General features: G+C 38.5%; 2 protein-coding genes across 2 annotated transcripts; one reads left to right on the top strand and one right to left on the bottom strand.

Moving 5' to 3' along the window:
• The first annotated feature begins 2,134 nt into the window (after positions 1 to 2,134).
• Positions 2,135 to 3,407, top strand: LOC108969078 (lysosomal aspartic protease-like). Its single transcript, XM_018933581.1, has one exon. It carries the CDS (start codon positions 2,238 to 2,240, stop codon positions 3,321 to 3,323), a length of 1,086 nt encoding a protein of 361 aa, XP_018789126.1. The 5' UTR covers positions 2,135 to 2,237; the 3' UTR covers positions 3,324 to 3,407.
• A 9,223-nt stretch (positions 3,408 to 12,630) lies between these two features.
• LOC108969075 (ribonuclease UK114) lies at positions 12,631 to 13,777 on the bottom strand. The gene is made up of 3 exons (XM_018933577.1): positions 13,559 to 13,777; positions 13,148 to 13,377; positions 12,631 to 12,829 (listed from the first exon to the last, which is right to left on the bottom strand). The coding sequence occupies exons 1-3, from the start codon at positions 13,621 to 13,623 to the stop codon at positions 12,714 to 12,716; spliced, it is 411 nt and encodes a 136-aa protein (XP_018789122.1). The 5' UTR covers positions 13,624 to 13,777; the 3' UTR covers positions 12,631 to 12,713.
• Positions 13,778 to 14,807: the final 1,030 nt, after the last annotated feature.

Raw genomic sequence — 14,807 nt, 5'->3', positions numbered from 1 at the left:
ATTAATTGTCGAGATAATGTTCTTGTTCTTGTTGTTATTATTGTTTTTGTTGTGGTATATTATCCAAATTAATAGTGGGATTTTGTAACCAGTCTCTAGTCTCAATTTGAGACATTTTGTGGTAAAATCTTAATTTGTGACTAGTTACTATTCACTAAACAGTCTCTAGCTTTAGTCTCAAAATATTGCCTCAAATTTGAGACCTGGTAGTTAGCAAGTCACAAAACCAAAAAGAACTCTTGTCTGCCATTTTGAATATACTGAATAGAGATCACCATAGATATTAATCGATTGTCGGTTTTTTTTTTTTTTTTTTTTTTTATTTTTTTTTTTTTTTTTTTTTTTTTTTTTTTTTTTTTTTTTTTATATATAAAACATATAAACATTCGTAAATGATATGATGTACACATTCAAATGATATCTTTAGAATGCCTGAACTTTTTTGTTGTTTCTTTTTTTCACCGGTAAACTTATCCTACCAATCTTTGATGTTGATTCCTGGGAGAGTGTACGAAAACTCGTCATCAAGTTTTTGCTTCAACTGTATGTTTTTCCTTCAAAAAGTTATATTTATTTTATTTTCACAATAACAAAAGTTGCTTCTCTCAAAGTAATATAATTCACAAACTAGTGATCCGATATCTATCAAATTTACACTCAAGGTTGAAGGTTAAGGCTAAATAAAAATCTATGTGTCAGCTGAGAGACCTTTCCATTGACCTGTTATATTAAAATTTTCATGCAAGAACTTGATTTCGATCGGTCAGTTTGAGTGTCCTGTAAGCCATTGTGGTCCGATCTGAACAATTTTTTTGCAGCTTGTAGCTTTCTTTTGTACTCTGTGCTGAACTTCATGAAGATATCCGGTCAAGTAAAACAAGTAGGATTTGATTTTGATTAGGCAAGGCATGGTTATAGGAGACCGGTATCAATGGTACCGATAAATGATCAATTTCTTTGGGGAGAAAAGAGGTGTGTGTAATTTCAATCGATATTTCAAAAACTTAGGGTCTAGTTCGTGTATATTTAGACAGAGAGGACATGTCTAGTAATTTTGCGGACGATCTAGTTGTTTTTCAGTTCTTTCGATTTCTTTTTACGAATTCTTATTTTAACTTCTGAAATACATGAGCTTAGGGTTGTTAGATCTTTCTAGTATACTGCGATCTGTACGCAAAATTAACGTTTAAAGTAGACCGGCAACTATAAACCAGTAGCCATAAGCAATAGATATTAAAATATCATGATTTAAATACTCGTAGTAACGTCAGTCTACAGTAACTGTATCAATAATTATTTTACTGTTTACTTTGCTAGACCTTACCATAGTTTCGTGCCCCTCTAGCTATTAATACTTATTTTAGATTAGTCATTATTTTACATTAACTATTAGTTACAAAATATTTCTTCTTTTAATTTTTTCTTCTATTATTAATAAATGAATTCTCTTATATTATTAGGTATTTTATTTCATTTTATTTTATTTTTTTATGCACAAAGGTTTTGCCAAAATAAAAATTGTTTGTTCGATTCATCACTTGATTTATGCATTCAGAATGGGCAAACTGAAGTGTACTCAAAATGCAATTTCTTATCATTATATTTTTAGGTTTTTTATAGAAGATATCGAAAAGTGATTAATCAAACCGAGAGACACATTTTCAAACTGGTTTATTTTCAGTTTCAAATTTTTTGCTTGGAGATTACGTATATGAGCGGAATAAGAAATTTAATAATATATTTTATAAAAAGCGTTAATTGTAAGGCAACCTTTGGTGAATTTATGAAAATTTTGGAAAAAAATTTGAGAGTTCTTTCAGAGTTCATTTGGAGGTCAGACGGCATTCGATATTATCTATTAGTATCGATTTTATTTTCCATTACACGCGTATATTAATAGTCTTTGCATTATCAACTATGTATAATTAGACATTCAATCGGAAACAAGTCATCGATTCAACTGCACACGCCTTTTTTTTCGCTACCAAAACAACCACGGAACCACGGCCTCATCTATTATAAAATGTTTGACATTTTTGTTTATAAATATTTAAATGATAAGAAAAAAATCGATAACAAAAAGTATATAAACGCGTTAAACATGGGAAGTGCTGTATATTTTGTTTCAATTGTTGAGAGCAACGCTTTGAAAGTGAAAGAATTCAAAAAGTAACTTCACGCAGTAACACTTAATAGCACTTTCTTTCTTTCTTCTTCCATCGCAGCAAAAGCTGAAAATGTTTAAGACTACTATACTACTTGCGCTATGCGCAATTTTAGCCGCGGCCGATTTGCAGCGCATACCGATCTATAGGAATCCCAACTACCAGAGAACCCCCGAAAACTCAGCAGTCGAAGCGGAAATTGTGCGCGCCAAATATGCGCTGGACGCAGTCACTACCACAGGCATTGACAGTGTGGGCCATGAACCTCTAACCAATCAAGCGAATAGGCAATATTATGGACAAATTACGATCGGCACACCGCCACAGAATTTCCTCGTGTCCTTCGATACCGGCTCCTCCAACTTGTGGGTGCCTTCGGTCAAATGCAGCGCCTGCAGTCAGACGTGCCTTAGCCACCAAAAATATAATTCAAGCGCGTCCAGCACTTACATCGCCAACGGTACAGGCTTTTATATGGACTATAGTCAAGGCGGCGTTGTTGGTTATCTCTCTCAGGACACTGTCCGTGTGGCTGGTATAGTTGTGGAGAATCAAGTTTTCGCCGAAATCGTAACCGAGGTTGATGACTCGTTTACTCAACTGGGTTTTGACGGTATCTTGGGTATGGGCTTTCCAACGCTCGCGGTCGACGGTGTTACGCCAGTGTTCAACAATATGTGGTCGCAAAAGTTGGTGGAGCAGGAAGTATTTTCATTGTATTTCGCAACAAATGGCCCGTCCATGCAGGGTGGGGAACTTTTATTGGGTGGCTCAGACACATCGCGTTACCAAGGCAACTTGAACTATGTGCAACTCACGAAGAAGGATCGTTGGCAAATCAAAATGGATACCGTGCAATTCGGTGAACGCCTGCTGTGCAAGGATGGCTGCGAAGCTGTTGTAGATACTGGCAGCAGTGTAATACTTATGCCTGATGGCGCTTACAAGCTTTTCATGAAAGTTTTGGAAAGTTCCACACAATCTTTGGCGGATATGGTATTTGTGATTGGCGGCACGATCTATGCACTTCCTTTAAATCTGGTCGACGTTCAAAAGAGTACCACTGATTATTGGATTTTGGGAGATTCTTTCTTGAGTGGCTTTTATACCGAATTCGATATGGCCAATAAACGTATTGGTTTGGCAACGCTGGCTTAACTATTTGAATAGTGATTTTATGCATTGTGAAGATATTGTATGTGAGCCCAAGTAAATTCAAAAGAAAAACTCTATAAATAAATGATATATGTATATTGCATGTTAATTCAGTCTTCGTCTCATGACTACTCGTTCGATATATCAAGAGCTATGTATGTAAAGCTTTTGGGGATTTGAAAGAGTCTGTCATCCGAGGCAGTCGATTAGTTTACATTGGTAGCGTTTTTTACGAGGCGGGTCCCAAGACCAGTGCACAACCCTGTGGAGGAGATGTTTCGTCTTCTCATTTTAGCTCGCCTTCAAATGTTCTTTGGCTGCCCAAAGGATACTTGGTCTACTACCGGAAGTTGTGAGCAGCTTGAACCTTATGTAAAAGAATCGTTTTTGGCCACTCTTAAGTGAATCAGAGAACTTTCGTCTCTTACGTGGACTTCTAAACCTGATCCCATCCTCCCTCGACAGTAAAGTAGAAGGATTTGAATAAGTTGTTTGAAAGTTTTGAAGAGCTCCATGGCCAAGTTTACTATTAATATAACAGAATCACAAGAGAAAAGTTAGTGCAAGGTTGCCTCACAAGTGTTGCCAATCTGCTTGAACAACTAGCCTTGTCTGATCGATTCGCTACTCTCAACTCAGAAATGATTAAGATAATTGTTACAAAATACAATATATATTTTTATTTGCTATATTACTCAAATATCTTACGAAAAATTACATATCTGTCTTTCAAACCACCAAGCACATATCTATATCTATAAATATAAACTTACAAATTCGTATTTTTTTTCTTGCTAACTGGCGAAACCACAGTGATTTCGCAGCCATTACGACCGAAACTCGCTAGCAAATCCATCAAGCCGTCAGCCTCAGCTGTCGCGGGTAATGTGCAGCGCCGTCTGCGAGTTGGCGAGACTGATGGCGAGCACAGTTGAGCCATTTGTACAGGTTGTTGAATCCGCTGTAAGCTTTATACTTATGTCTTTCTTATCGAAGTTGTTTTCTGCTCATTTCTGCTATTACTTACACACAATAGGCTAGAGAATCTAAAATCGTGATTTGCGGTTTAAATGATTTAATCTAATTCTACATTTCATTTGTTGGAGAAAAAATTATTTGAAGTGATTTGTATAATTTCGTGGTTGCACTTGATGCGAGCGATGACTTACGCTGCTCGTTTTCTAGCTCTGCACCTACTACAACAACACTAACTACATGCAAGCTCAGCTAAATATATTAATAAGCTAAGCTTGATTGTGCTTGTCGTTATACTTTAATGGCAACAACAATGTTGCGCTGAATTCTTTTGTTTTCGAAGTGAAATGAAAGAAACGTAAGGATTAGGAAAACGTGGGGAGCTGCCAGTCAGTGTTGCACGTTAATTAGCTCAAGCGTTTCAGGTGTAGCAATCGCCGCAGGTTGTTTTGGGTTTGGTGCGCTAGTTTGCTTGGTGGCTTGATTCGTTGCTTGGGAAGGCGGCAACATAGCCGGCAGGGTTCTCTCACAAGTCTTTTGGCTAGCTTTGTATATTTGTAAAAGATTTCGAAACATTTTAAGGCGCATATGGCTTAATTGTAAGCAGCATTTTTTCGATTTGTTTTTAGAAAAAAATGCTGCAGCGCGTTATTGCATGGAAATCATGACGTTCCTCACGAGTGAGTTGTAAAAGCAGCGAAAGTATGCATGACTTTCTTTTCGCTTTTGGTTGTTTGACATATCAGCTCATAGCTAATTAATGTGTTATACGTATTGAGGTATTTTTGGGGAGTGATTTCTGAATGATATGGGAATTGGTATTATTTCTTGCGGCATTAAATTCGTGTAAAAACTTGGAAATTTCGGTCAATATTTGGAATTTCAACATTAATATAAAGCACACGTTTGCTGTTCAAAGTTAAATTTTGAAGTTTTTTTCTACCTACTTTATTCATTTTAATAGCTGCCGGTAGTAGCTGCTTGATGTCCTCATTATAGTAAAGGCTATCATCACTGGCGTTCAAGAAATGTCATAGACGGGACAAGGACTGAAGCGAGTAGATCCTTGTGGCATTTACTACAACGGCCATATAAGGAATGCAAGTTCGGTGTTGGATTCGTGGTGCGAGAGAGACTCTGTATTCGAGTACTGGCGTATTATTTGGTCGGTCAATTAGCATCTATGATGAAAACTTCCTAAATGGGCTGAGACTGATGGATTTTGTCGGGGCTTGAAATATGGTTATCTGCAGTACTAGACTCTAGCATAGGAAATTTCATCAAGCTACCTGGCTATCTTCGGATGGAAAAGCCACCACAGCTACTACATCGATCATGTTAAGATAGACGGAAGACACGTCTTCAGTATTTTAGACATACGCACACTCCAAGGTCTTAATATTGACTCGGATCACTATCTTGTTGCACGTCAACAAACACAAGGAAGGTTCGAAGTCGAGAAGCTGCAATCACAACGGTTTTTTATCAGCAACTCGGTATGAGGGAACTGTGGGACGGCATTTGAAGCTCCTTACGTATAGCTTCAACCGAAACCATTGATTTTCGGTAAAGTCAAAACAACAGCTGGTACGACGAGGAGTGCTGTGTCGCAGAGAACAGAAAAAGAGTGAAGCCGAAATGCGTGAGTATGAAGAGCTTGACAAGCTGGCCGACAAGGACAATGCTCGAAAAATCCGCGAAAAGATGCGGCGACCAACAGAATGTTTCAAGACCGGAGCATACTTAAAATATGCTGGAAACACTTTCCCATTCCTACATGGCTGTGAAAATATAACACCAGGAGATGGTGAAACCAATTGCCACTGACTTTAACGTGGCTGTATATTATAAATGAGTAATCATTCATAGTGTATACATAGTTTGATATACGGTTGACTATCGGACACTAGTGCAGATCCTCATTAAGAGTGTTGAATTTAACGGAGTTCGTTTTAAAATTTAAACCTATTTTTAGCAAGCGCGGAATATTAGTTACAATAAAAAAACAAATTTCGATTCCAACCTGAGCAGCTTTGACTTACTATTATATACAAAGTAATAAATACAGGAATGTAAAGCACACATACATATATACATTCTCTTTTGTAAGTACGTAGAAACTAGTGTGTTGCACAAAGATTTATCAAATCGTTACGCGTCATCACGCTTTTTCAATATTCCCACTCAAGATCAGCGCGGTGAAATGAGAAATCAACGGCACAACATTGTGCTGGAACAACAGCAAGAACAACAATAGCAGCAGCAGSAGCAGCAGCAATATCAATAAGCAGGTAGACAGGCAGGCAGGCTGGCAGGCAGTAGCGATGCCATCATCATCATCATTGGCAACGCCGCGGCGGCTCCTGTTCACACTGCAACAACAGGAAGCTGTTAAACGTTTTTGATATTAAATTTCAACGATGCCATTGCATAAATCATCATCACCTCAGCAGCGTTAGCAAAGCGGCAAAGTGATTGTTGGTTGGTGCCGGTGTTTGCAACTGCCATCGCCATCGCCATCGCCACCACCATGCCACCACTGGCTTAGTTACTATTCACTCGTTGTCTAGTTGTTGTGAACATTTGCGCGCGCTGATGCGCCGTAGCATGCATCATAGTGTAACGGTAGCCGCCAATCGTGCTGCTGCTGCTGCTGCTGGTGAGCCACTTACAATGCAATGCAAGGCGCTTTCAACTAAAATCTCTCGCTGCCATGAGGACAGCGGCAARGCAGGCAGGCAGGCCGGCGCTTGCTGGGCCTGCAAGTTGCAAGTTGCACGATTTTACCATTGCCCCATATTGGTGGTGGCAAGCACAAACACACACACACATACATGTACAATACTAGTATGTGTGTGTATGTGTGTGCGCTCACAAGTGTCGATTGTGGCATTATTTGCTTTCGTTGATTTGCGAAACATAGCTGATTTTGGCGCTGCTTATTGTTGTTGGAAACAGAAGATTGTTGTTKTTGTATTTTCACAATACACTCGTACATAAGCAGTGCATTCAATTTCCGCAATTTATTGCAGCTACAATGTTTGCTGACAATGTTGCAAGCAGCTTGCTGTTTTCGGTTTTGAAAACACACACACACACGCAGATTGAAAAAAATCAATTAAGTGAAATTAATAAAAAGTGATTAACTTGTGATTGTTAAAAAATTTTTCACTGTCATATGTCAGCATTAAATATGCATATTGCTGGCGTGGTCCGCCCTGCCTCCGATTGTGGACATCGATATGTCGCAACACTTAGGCCGCATTGCATACCTACACATACACACATATATGTACATATGTGTATGTATTTATTATGGTCCTAAAAAGCGCACAGCACACTTGCTGCCACCGCATGCAACGCGGCATTGTGGGGCGCACCTGAGCAGCCTTCACGTAATCTCCACAAATTATTAATAATAATTTAATTATGACAAGCGGCGGCGGCCCGTTGCTGGCGAATTGTAAATTAATACGCGAAAGAGTTGCGTGCAAATAAATAAATTGCCCGCAAAATAAGAGAAAACAGTGAAATCTCAAAGATCGCTTACAAAAGCAATGAAAGGCAGCGAAAATGGCAGTGCAGCAGTAAACAATTGCACAAGCATGTGTACACACTCGCGGATGTGTGCACGCAAAGGGTTCGAGGACTGGGCTGCAGTCGGGTCAAGCGGCACAGTGGGTTGTCACAGTTGAAAATAAGAAAACTTTTCGCTCAATAATTTTCCATTGTTGTGGACTACTTTTTAGAACTCCGAGGGCTCTTGGAGTGAGCGCATCGAAAAGGAGACAGAAAAGTAGCAATGTGTATAGTATATCATGTCAAAAAATTCCATTATTTTTGCATTAAATTAATTGATCTGTTCTGTGCGTTAAATTGTTGTCATTTGAACGTATTTTCATAATAACACTGCCTTAGAAACGCTCGTCTTTCTTAACATAAACCCTCTGAGGCGAATTTTTCATTAGTAAAAACATTCTGGATTCATTAGTAAAAACATTCAATTGCTGCCTGAGCTGACCTATAATCTGGAAGCTTAAGAACTTTGTTAACAAGGTCTTAGAGGTTATAGCGCGACACATGCTGCCGATGTCTTCACGAAACACAATTCCTTTCCTATCGTCAAAGCTGAATCTTCTGGGCGATTACTTCCATCAGATGATACAAGTATGGTATGGTAATCTCACTTGGACAACTTAGAACGCCGTTCCATTGTTGTACCTAGAAATCGACAATGCGCATTGAGCCTGCCACAAACAGGTGACACGACCGTAGTTAAGAGTACTAAGGGGTTTCAGCCTCAGCCTTGAAAAGGTTGAGCAACGGCGGAAAAAGTCCCAAAATGTTTCCACATCATCCTTTGTCCTGACTCTGCAAATGCTCGGAGACAACTGACCAACCGCTCATTCGTTAGCTAGGAACGCCGTCTACCGAATCCAGTCGGTGCGCGCACGTTCCGAAGTACAGTAGCGGCGGAAGAAAATCAGTCCTATAACTTTCCGAACAAATCCTATTGGACAGTGCCCAGTACAGCTCGTAATTACGATTGCGGTAAACTGATCTCTAGCGCTATACCTTAGATCAAAAGTTCTCGCAGTCGCACAGAAACTATTAAACGTCTAAGAAGCCCATTCATGGTTCATTGGTTCGGTGCTGGAACGCAAGACGTGAACTCGGTTCCATTCTGATATTAGCAAGGGAGCTCGTCGGCTTTACAACTGGCAGTGATTCCGCTGTGACCCGACATACAAATGAGTTTGATAATGAAGTAACTTGATAGTAAGAGTGTCGGAAAAAATAAAGAGGTGAAATCAAAAACCTTTGCTAGCTGTAAGCTTCGTGAGAAAGTCTGCTACATAAAACGCAAAAATATTTGGAAACGATTACTAGTTAAAATGGAACCGGTAAACCAGACTGACGTGAAGCATTCCGATCTCCGGATCCAACTATTTAAATAGCCTAACTTAAATATTGGATTGACTTAGCTTTTCCATCTTATTATTTATCGTTATCAAAAGGCCTCTCTCAATTAATTAACCAGTTTCAATTTTTAAAAGCATTTAAATATTATAAAAGTATATTCTGAATAAAATTTGTTAAACTTAATATAAGTCTTCTTTACTTTTTCTTGAATCTTTAAAATTTATAAAATTTTCGGAAATAAAAAAAAAAATTTGTTTACCAAATTTTTTTGCACTCAAAACACTGTTCCTGCTTGAATCGCACTGCTTGAGATCGGTTGATGAGATAGCAGGAAAACGTTAAGGCTACTGGGCAGTGCCGAGGCTTGTGTTTGGGATTTTATTACACGTTCATGCCTGTGTTCGGCCGTACTTTCGAGCATAAAATACGAAGCTTGGCACATGTGTTCAAATGTAGATATGTGCGTTTGCGAGTATGCATCCAGCAGGCGAATGTGTTACTTAAGCGGATCGTAAACGCCGATAAAATTTAATTCAATATTAATTTGCCGAATATTCTCGCTCGAATGTCAGTAAATACAATTCACCAATTTATGCGTAATGATAAGACGTTTTATGGCATTTATGTACAAATGCAGGTATGTATGTATGTTTGTGGCTGGTGTATGCCACGTCAAGGGCTTCACATTACATTTGTGCATATTGCAAGTTTGTTGTTTTGCTGCGCACGCGCACACACACGCACACGCAGGTACATGTGTGCCGTTGTTATTCTTGTAAATTATGTACACTTTCACCAGCCAACATAATCATAAAAATTCCATGGATATCTCGCAGCCTCGGCAGCGGTTATCCCAATGCTGCGAAGATTGCATGCGAAGACACACGCACACACACATACATGCATATATACTTGCATACTCGATATGAATATGTAGTTAAATGCTCACAAGTCGGCCAAGTTATTTCTCATTCTTCGCCATCAACATGCATGCTCCTCTTATGCTGGCAACTGTGCGCAGGCGTTTGTGCGCGCATTGTCATATCCTTTTGACCGTCCACTATATCAACGTAATGATGAAATTAATTGGTTGTGGGTGAAGAGATCATCATTGTCAACGTTTGCAATGTGTCATATATCACGCTGAAGTCGCCAAAAAAATTCCAAAAAAATTAAGATAATTTCAAAAATTTTATTGAATAAAATGCAACCAGTCATCGAAATCATTGAAATTTTTATTTTTTTTTTTTGTATTTTTGTGCATAACACGCAAGTGTTTGTGTTTATTTTCGTAATGAAAGTGCTGCAGCGACAACGGTAACAGCATGTTGCATCAGTTTCACTGAAGGTGCAACCTTCATTGTGTTCGCCACGCTCTTACCTTTAGGACATCTACAGTTTTTCTTCATTTTTTGAAACTTTTATTATTTTTTCTTACCGATCACCCACTGTGTGGGCGCTGTAAGGCATCCATAAACAGACAAGCACACTCACTAACACGACACATGCGTGTTTAAGCTTCCTGTGTCCAAGTTTTCGAAATCTTCGGCAAATGTGTTTCGCATGTTTGGACGCATATTTATGGAACATAATTGCGAGTTAAAGCGGCGATTTAAATTAATTACATTGTATATTGTAAGCATGTAAACAGTTTTGTTAATTACAACATTAAAATGCATATTTTGGCTCCATTCGCATTTTTCAACATTTCAGTTTAATGTGTCAGGCTATAATTTCGCAGGCGGCGACAGGCTGTGAAAGTCGAAACTTTGTCAAGTGTAAGAGATGTCGTAAGCTATCGGCATTTGCTTTGGAATTTTGTTATCAATGGTTCGACCAGGCAGAGCAGCTGATATTGAGCAGGATGATTCCTTTCCAATCCCACCAAACACTCAGCACAAGTTTCGAGAAGAAGTCAATCCTGGCTTTGCGACCATTTGCTGAGCTTCAAGACGCTTGGACCATGATCTTTTTCGCACATTATTGTGGTACTGAATTCATTTTTTGTCTCCTCTTACCATTCGCTTCAGAAAAGGTTCGACTTCATTTTGTTTTAGCAAAGAATCGCAAATGTTAATTCGGTTCATTAAATTGTTAACAGAAAATTCATGTGGTATCCAAACATGGAGCTTATTTTCGTAGTTAGCCTTTTTTAAATGGTTTAAAACCGTTTGATGATGAATGTTAAGTTCCTAGCGTTGTCATAGCTGTCTATGTGAGGGTCCTGGTCTACAAATTTTAGAATGAGAAATTCTTTCTTTCCTCCTCATTTATTTCTCATTCTTTCAAGGATTTATTAGAAAACAATATCATAGGCTTGACAGTTGAATGAAAATGTAGAGCTGTAAAAAAATCATAGAAAGTGGCGAATCGAACACATTACAGCAGCTGTTCAAACAGATAAGTGCTGCCACGGTCAAAGAACTGTCGAAAATTTCATAGATTTAGTCACACTGAATCAAATTTAGTAAGCACTGAGCTCAAATATAAACAAAGAGATTTTATGAAAACGAATATTTAATTAAAACTTAATACAATTTTATATGAAAAAGTTCAAATAGGCAACAATCCGCATATATAAGTAGTAAAGAAGTATTTTTATTATTATTTGTATCTACCCCTGGTACCCGGTCATATAGGAATATAAGGAAATCAAAATGTAGATGAGCAGGTCCACACAGAAGCTGTTGAAGACACAATTCCCCTGAGCTACCCAGACTATTCAGCTAGTTCAAGGATAGTTTGAAGCAATAAAGCCTAGAGGAGCATCTCAGGTCTTGGGACGCTAACAACAGAGGGCATACTGCAAAATAACTTTGAAGTAGTATTGATGGTGGACAGATCAAAACTCTCCTACTTCTAGGCGAACGGTGGTACTAAGTAAGATTATGAAATGCTGGAACATTATCTATGCAAATACCAAGCCTTCAGCCGTATGAGACGGTACATATGGGATGAAAAATAATCAGATTTTCCTACCAAATCCACTGAGTTGGTGGATAAAGCTTAATTTGGTTACCACCTAGGAGCAAAATGGGCCTAATGATGGCCTAAGTGCGGCCGCTTTCGGTCTGACGCTCACGCACCTTCCTTTTCAACCAACTAAACATACTAGGTTAGCGCTATAATTTCTCATCCTTCAAATGATCTTATATACGGAGCACTAGTTTCAAATATCCATATTTGTAAAAAACAATTTTTTTCTCTGAAGTCAAAATAATCGCCGATATTTCAATCTTCTCCAGGTTAGCGGAAGAAATAATCACATAAGCTAATAATCGACGAAATCAATCGAATGTTTTAGAGCACGACAAGGGTCATAAAAAGTTCAACTAACCAGAATGTCATCACAATTGGGCGTATTGAATTGCATCCACATCTGAAAAGGTAAAACAACAACATAGAGAAAAAATGCTAGAAACTTTGTAGTTATTAAATTCGTTGCACAACAGTGACACTTTTTATTGAAATATTTATTCGTAATGAATTTAAAAATTAGGACTGAATAACGACATCACCGATCAAAGCAATGCTCTCGATCTCGACCAAAGCATCGAGAGGCAGACGAGCTACTTGTACACAGGTGCGGGCGGGGAAGTTTTTGGAGAAAACTGAAAAAAAAAACAAAAGCAAAGAAGGGAGAGTTAAAATTAGTGGAGACATTTGCCGCAAAGAGCGCAGAGACTGCGACTGCAGAGACACACATCGTAATCTCGTATGAAAGCAGCCGTCATAAACAATAATAACGTGTCCGTAAGCAAGTCAAAACAGTTGCGCTAAATGCTGTTACTATTAAACTATTGATCAAACTGATAAGCTGAACTATATTTGTTTTTCAATTTTCGGCAATTAAGCGACAATTAATGATTACTTAATAATGGCGATAAGAAAATTATATATAAATTATATACCCACACGTGTGTACACACCTTTTTTGTACGCGTCATTGAACGCGCCAAAGTCATTCATATCCTTTATGAATACCGTGTTCTTGATCACATTATCCACACTCGAGCCGACGGCCTCCAAGACGGCCAACAAGTTCTTCAAGGCCACCTCCGTTTGTTGCGTAATGCCGCCCGGCACCAGTTGCATTGTGTCTTTGTCCAGGCCTAAGCAACCGGATACATAGAGAGTGCGATCGGCAACGACAGCTTGACTGCATTGGAAGCAGAAAGAATAATTAATGTTGTTGTATATATATAGATAAGTACATTTGGTGGCGCGCTGGTGGTCAACGCTCGCTTGTAAGATTAATAATATTAATGGCTTATTTTGACAAGTGTCAATATGTTCTTAATGCTGGCTGGCCGCCACTAATACCCTGATAATTGCATTACTTGTACGGTGCGACCGGCTTGGCGGCGTTGGCGGTGCTGACAATTTTCTTCACAATTCTGGACATTTTTCTGCCGATAATTGAATATTATTTTCTGATAATATGAACAATACAAAGGTTGCGCTCCGCACTTGTTGAACACCGAGTACTGACTGAATAGCTATACACTTGTTCGCCGTCGTCGGTGGCTCGTTGTCTATCGTATAAATGTGTTTGCGTGCCAGCAGTCGCTTTTATTGTCGCTGGAAACAAGTGGAGAATATGATACTCTTGTTGTTGCTGTTTTTTGTTGATAACATTTTTTTACTTTATTATGCTCACTGGCTCTCACTCTCAGTTTATCAGCACTAATCCATTCATCCATCTTCATATTGGATCGGCTTATTTTTTAAGATAATAATTTGATAATTATTTGTATATGATTATATTATTATTTAAATATTTATATATAATTATTATTTGTAATCTCTTAAAAATTATTGCCTATACGTTGGCTGTTCAAAGCGGCCTCACCCCATACAAAGATCAACGAAGCTGCGAGAATAATTATGAGTATTAATAGACATACATATACATATAATAGACACACTGCTATTATTGTTGTATTTTGTATATGAAATGTGCAAATAAATTTACATAAAGGGCACAAGTGTTCGTCGCTCAACACATTTCATTCCCGATCTTCACCGAAAGTAAGTAAAAAAAAGTATCAAGATCTTATGTGAAAAAATTGAACATCCCTTTAATTCCTACAAATCGAGGTTGGTGGATAAGAGAGGCCCAAGTAAGTTTGCTCTATTCAGGTCAAACAAAAGTAATAGAACTGAGTGGTTTTAAAACAATTTATTGAATCCATCGTTACAGTTCTTTAAAAACTTTCAAAATAGACTACTTCTGCGTCGATGCAGCACTGCCAGCGCGATTTCCAAGCATTGACGGCGTCACAGAAGGCATTCTCCGGAATAGCCTTGAGAGACGATGTGTATGCTGCTTGGATCCCCTCTGTAGTCTCAAAATACCTTTCTTTCATCGGCCTTTTCAAACAAAGAAATAAAAACAAAGTTCAGGCCCACACATGGGCTGTAGGGTGGCTGCGGATAACGGTCTTGGTTAGGTAGCTGTTCACAAGAAACTGAGCAGTGTCACCATCTTCGCGCACACTTTGCGCATGTTCAAGTTCTCCGTCACAATGTCATGAACCACAGATTTTGATAAACTAAACACCTGGGCAATTAAATGAATACTTAGTC

The sequence above is a fragment of the Bactrocera latifrons genome, unplaced genomic scaffold (assembly GCF_001853355.1).
Source record: "Bactrocera latifrons isolate USDA-ARS-PBARC rearing strain unplaced genomic scaffold, ASM185335v1 scaffold_24, whole genome shotgun sequence".
NCBI classification, from domain to species: domain Eukaryota; kingdom Metazoa; phylum Arthropoda; class Insecta; order Diptera; family Tephritidae; genus Bactrocera; species Bactrocera latifrons.
The sequence above is the reverse complement of the archived record's forward strand: the minus strand, read 5'-3'. Positions and strand labels throughout refer to the sequence as shown.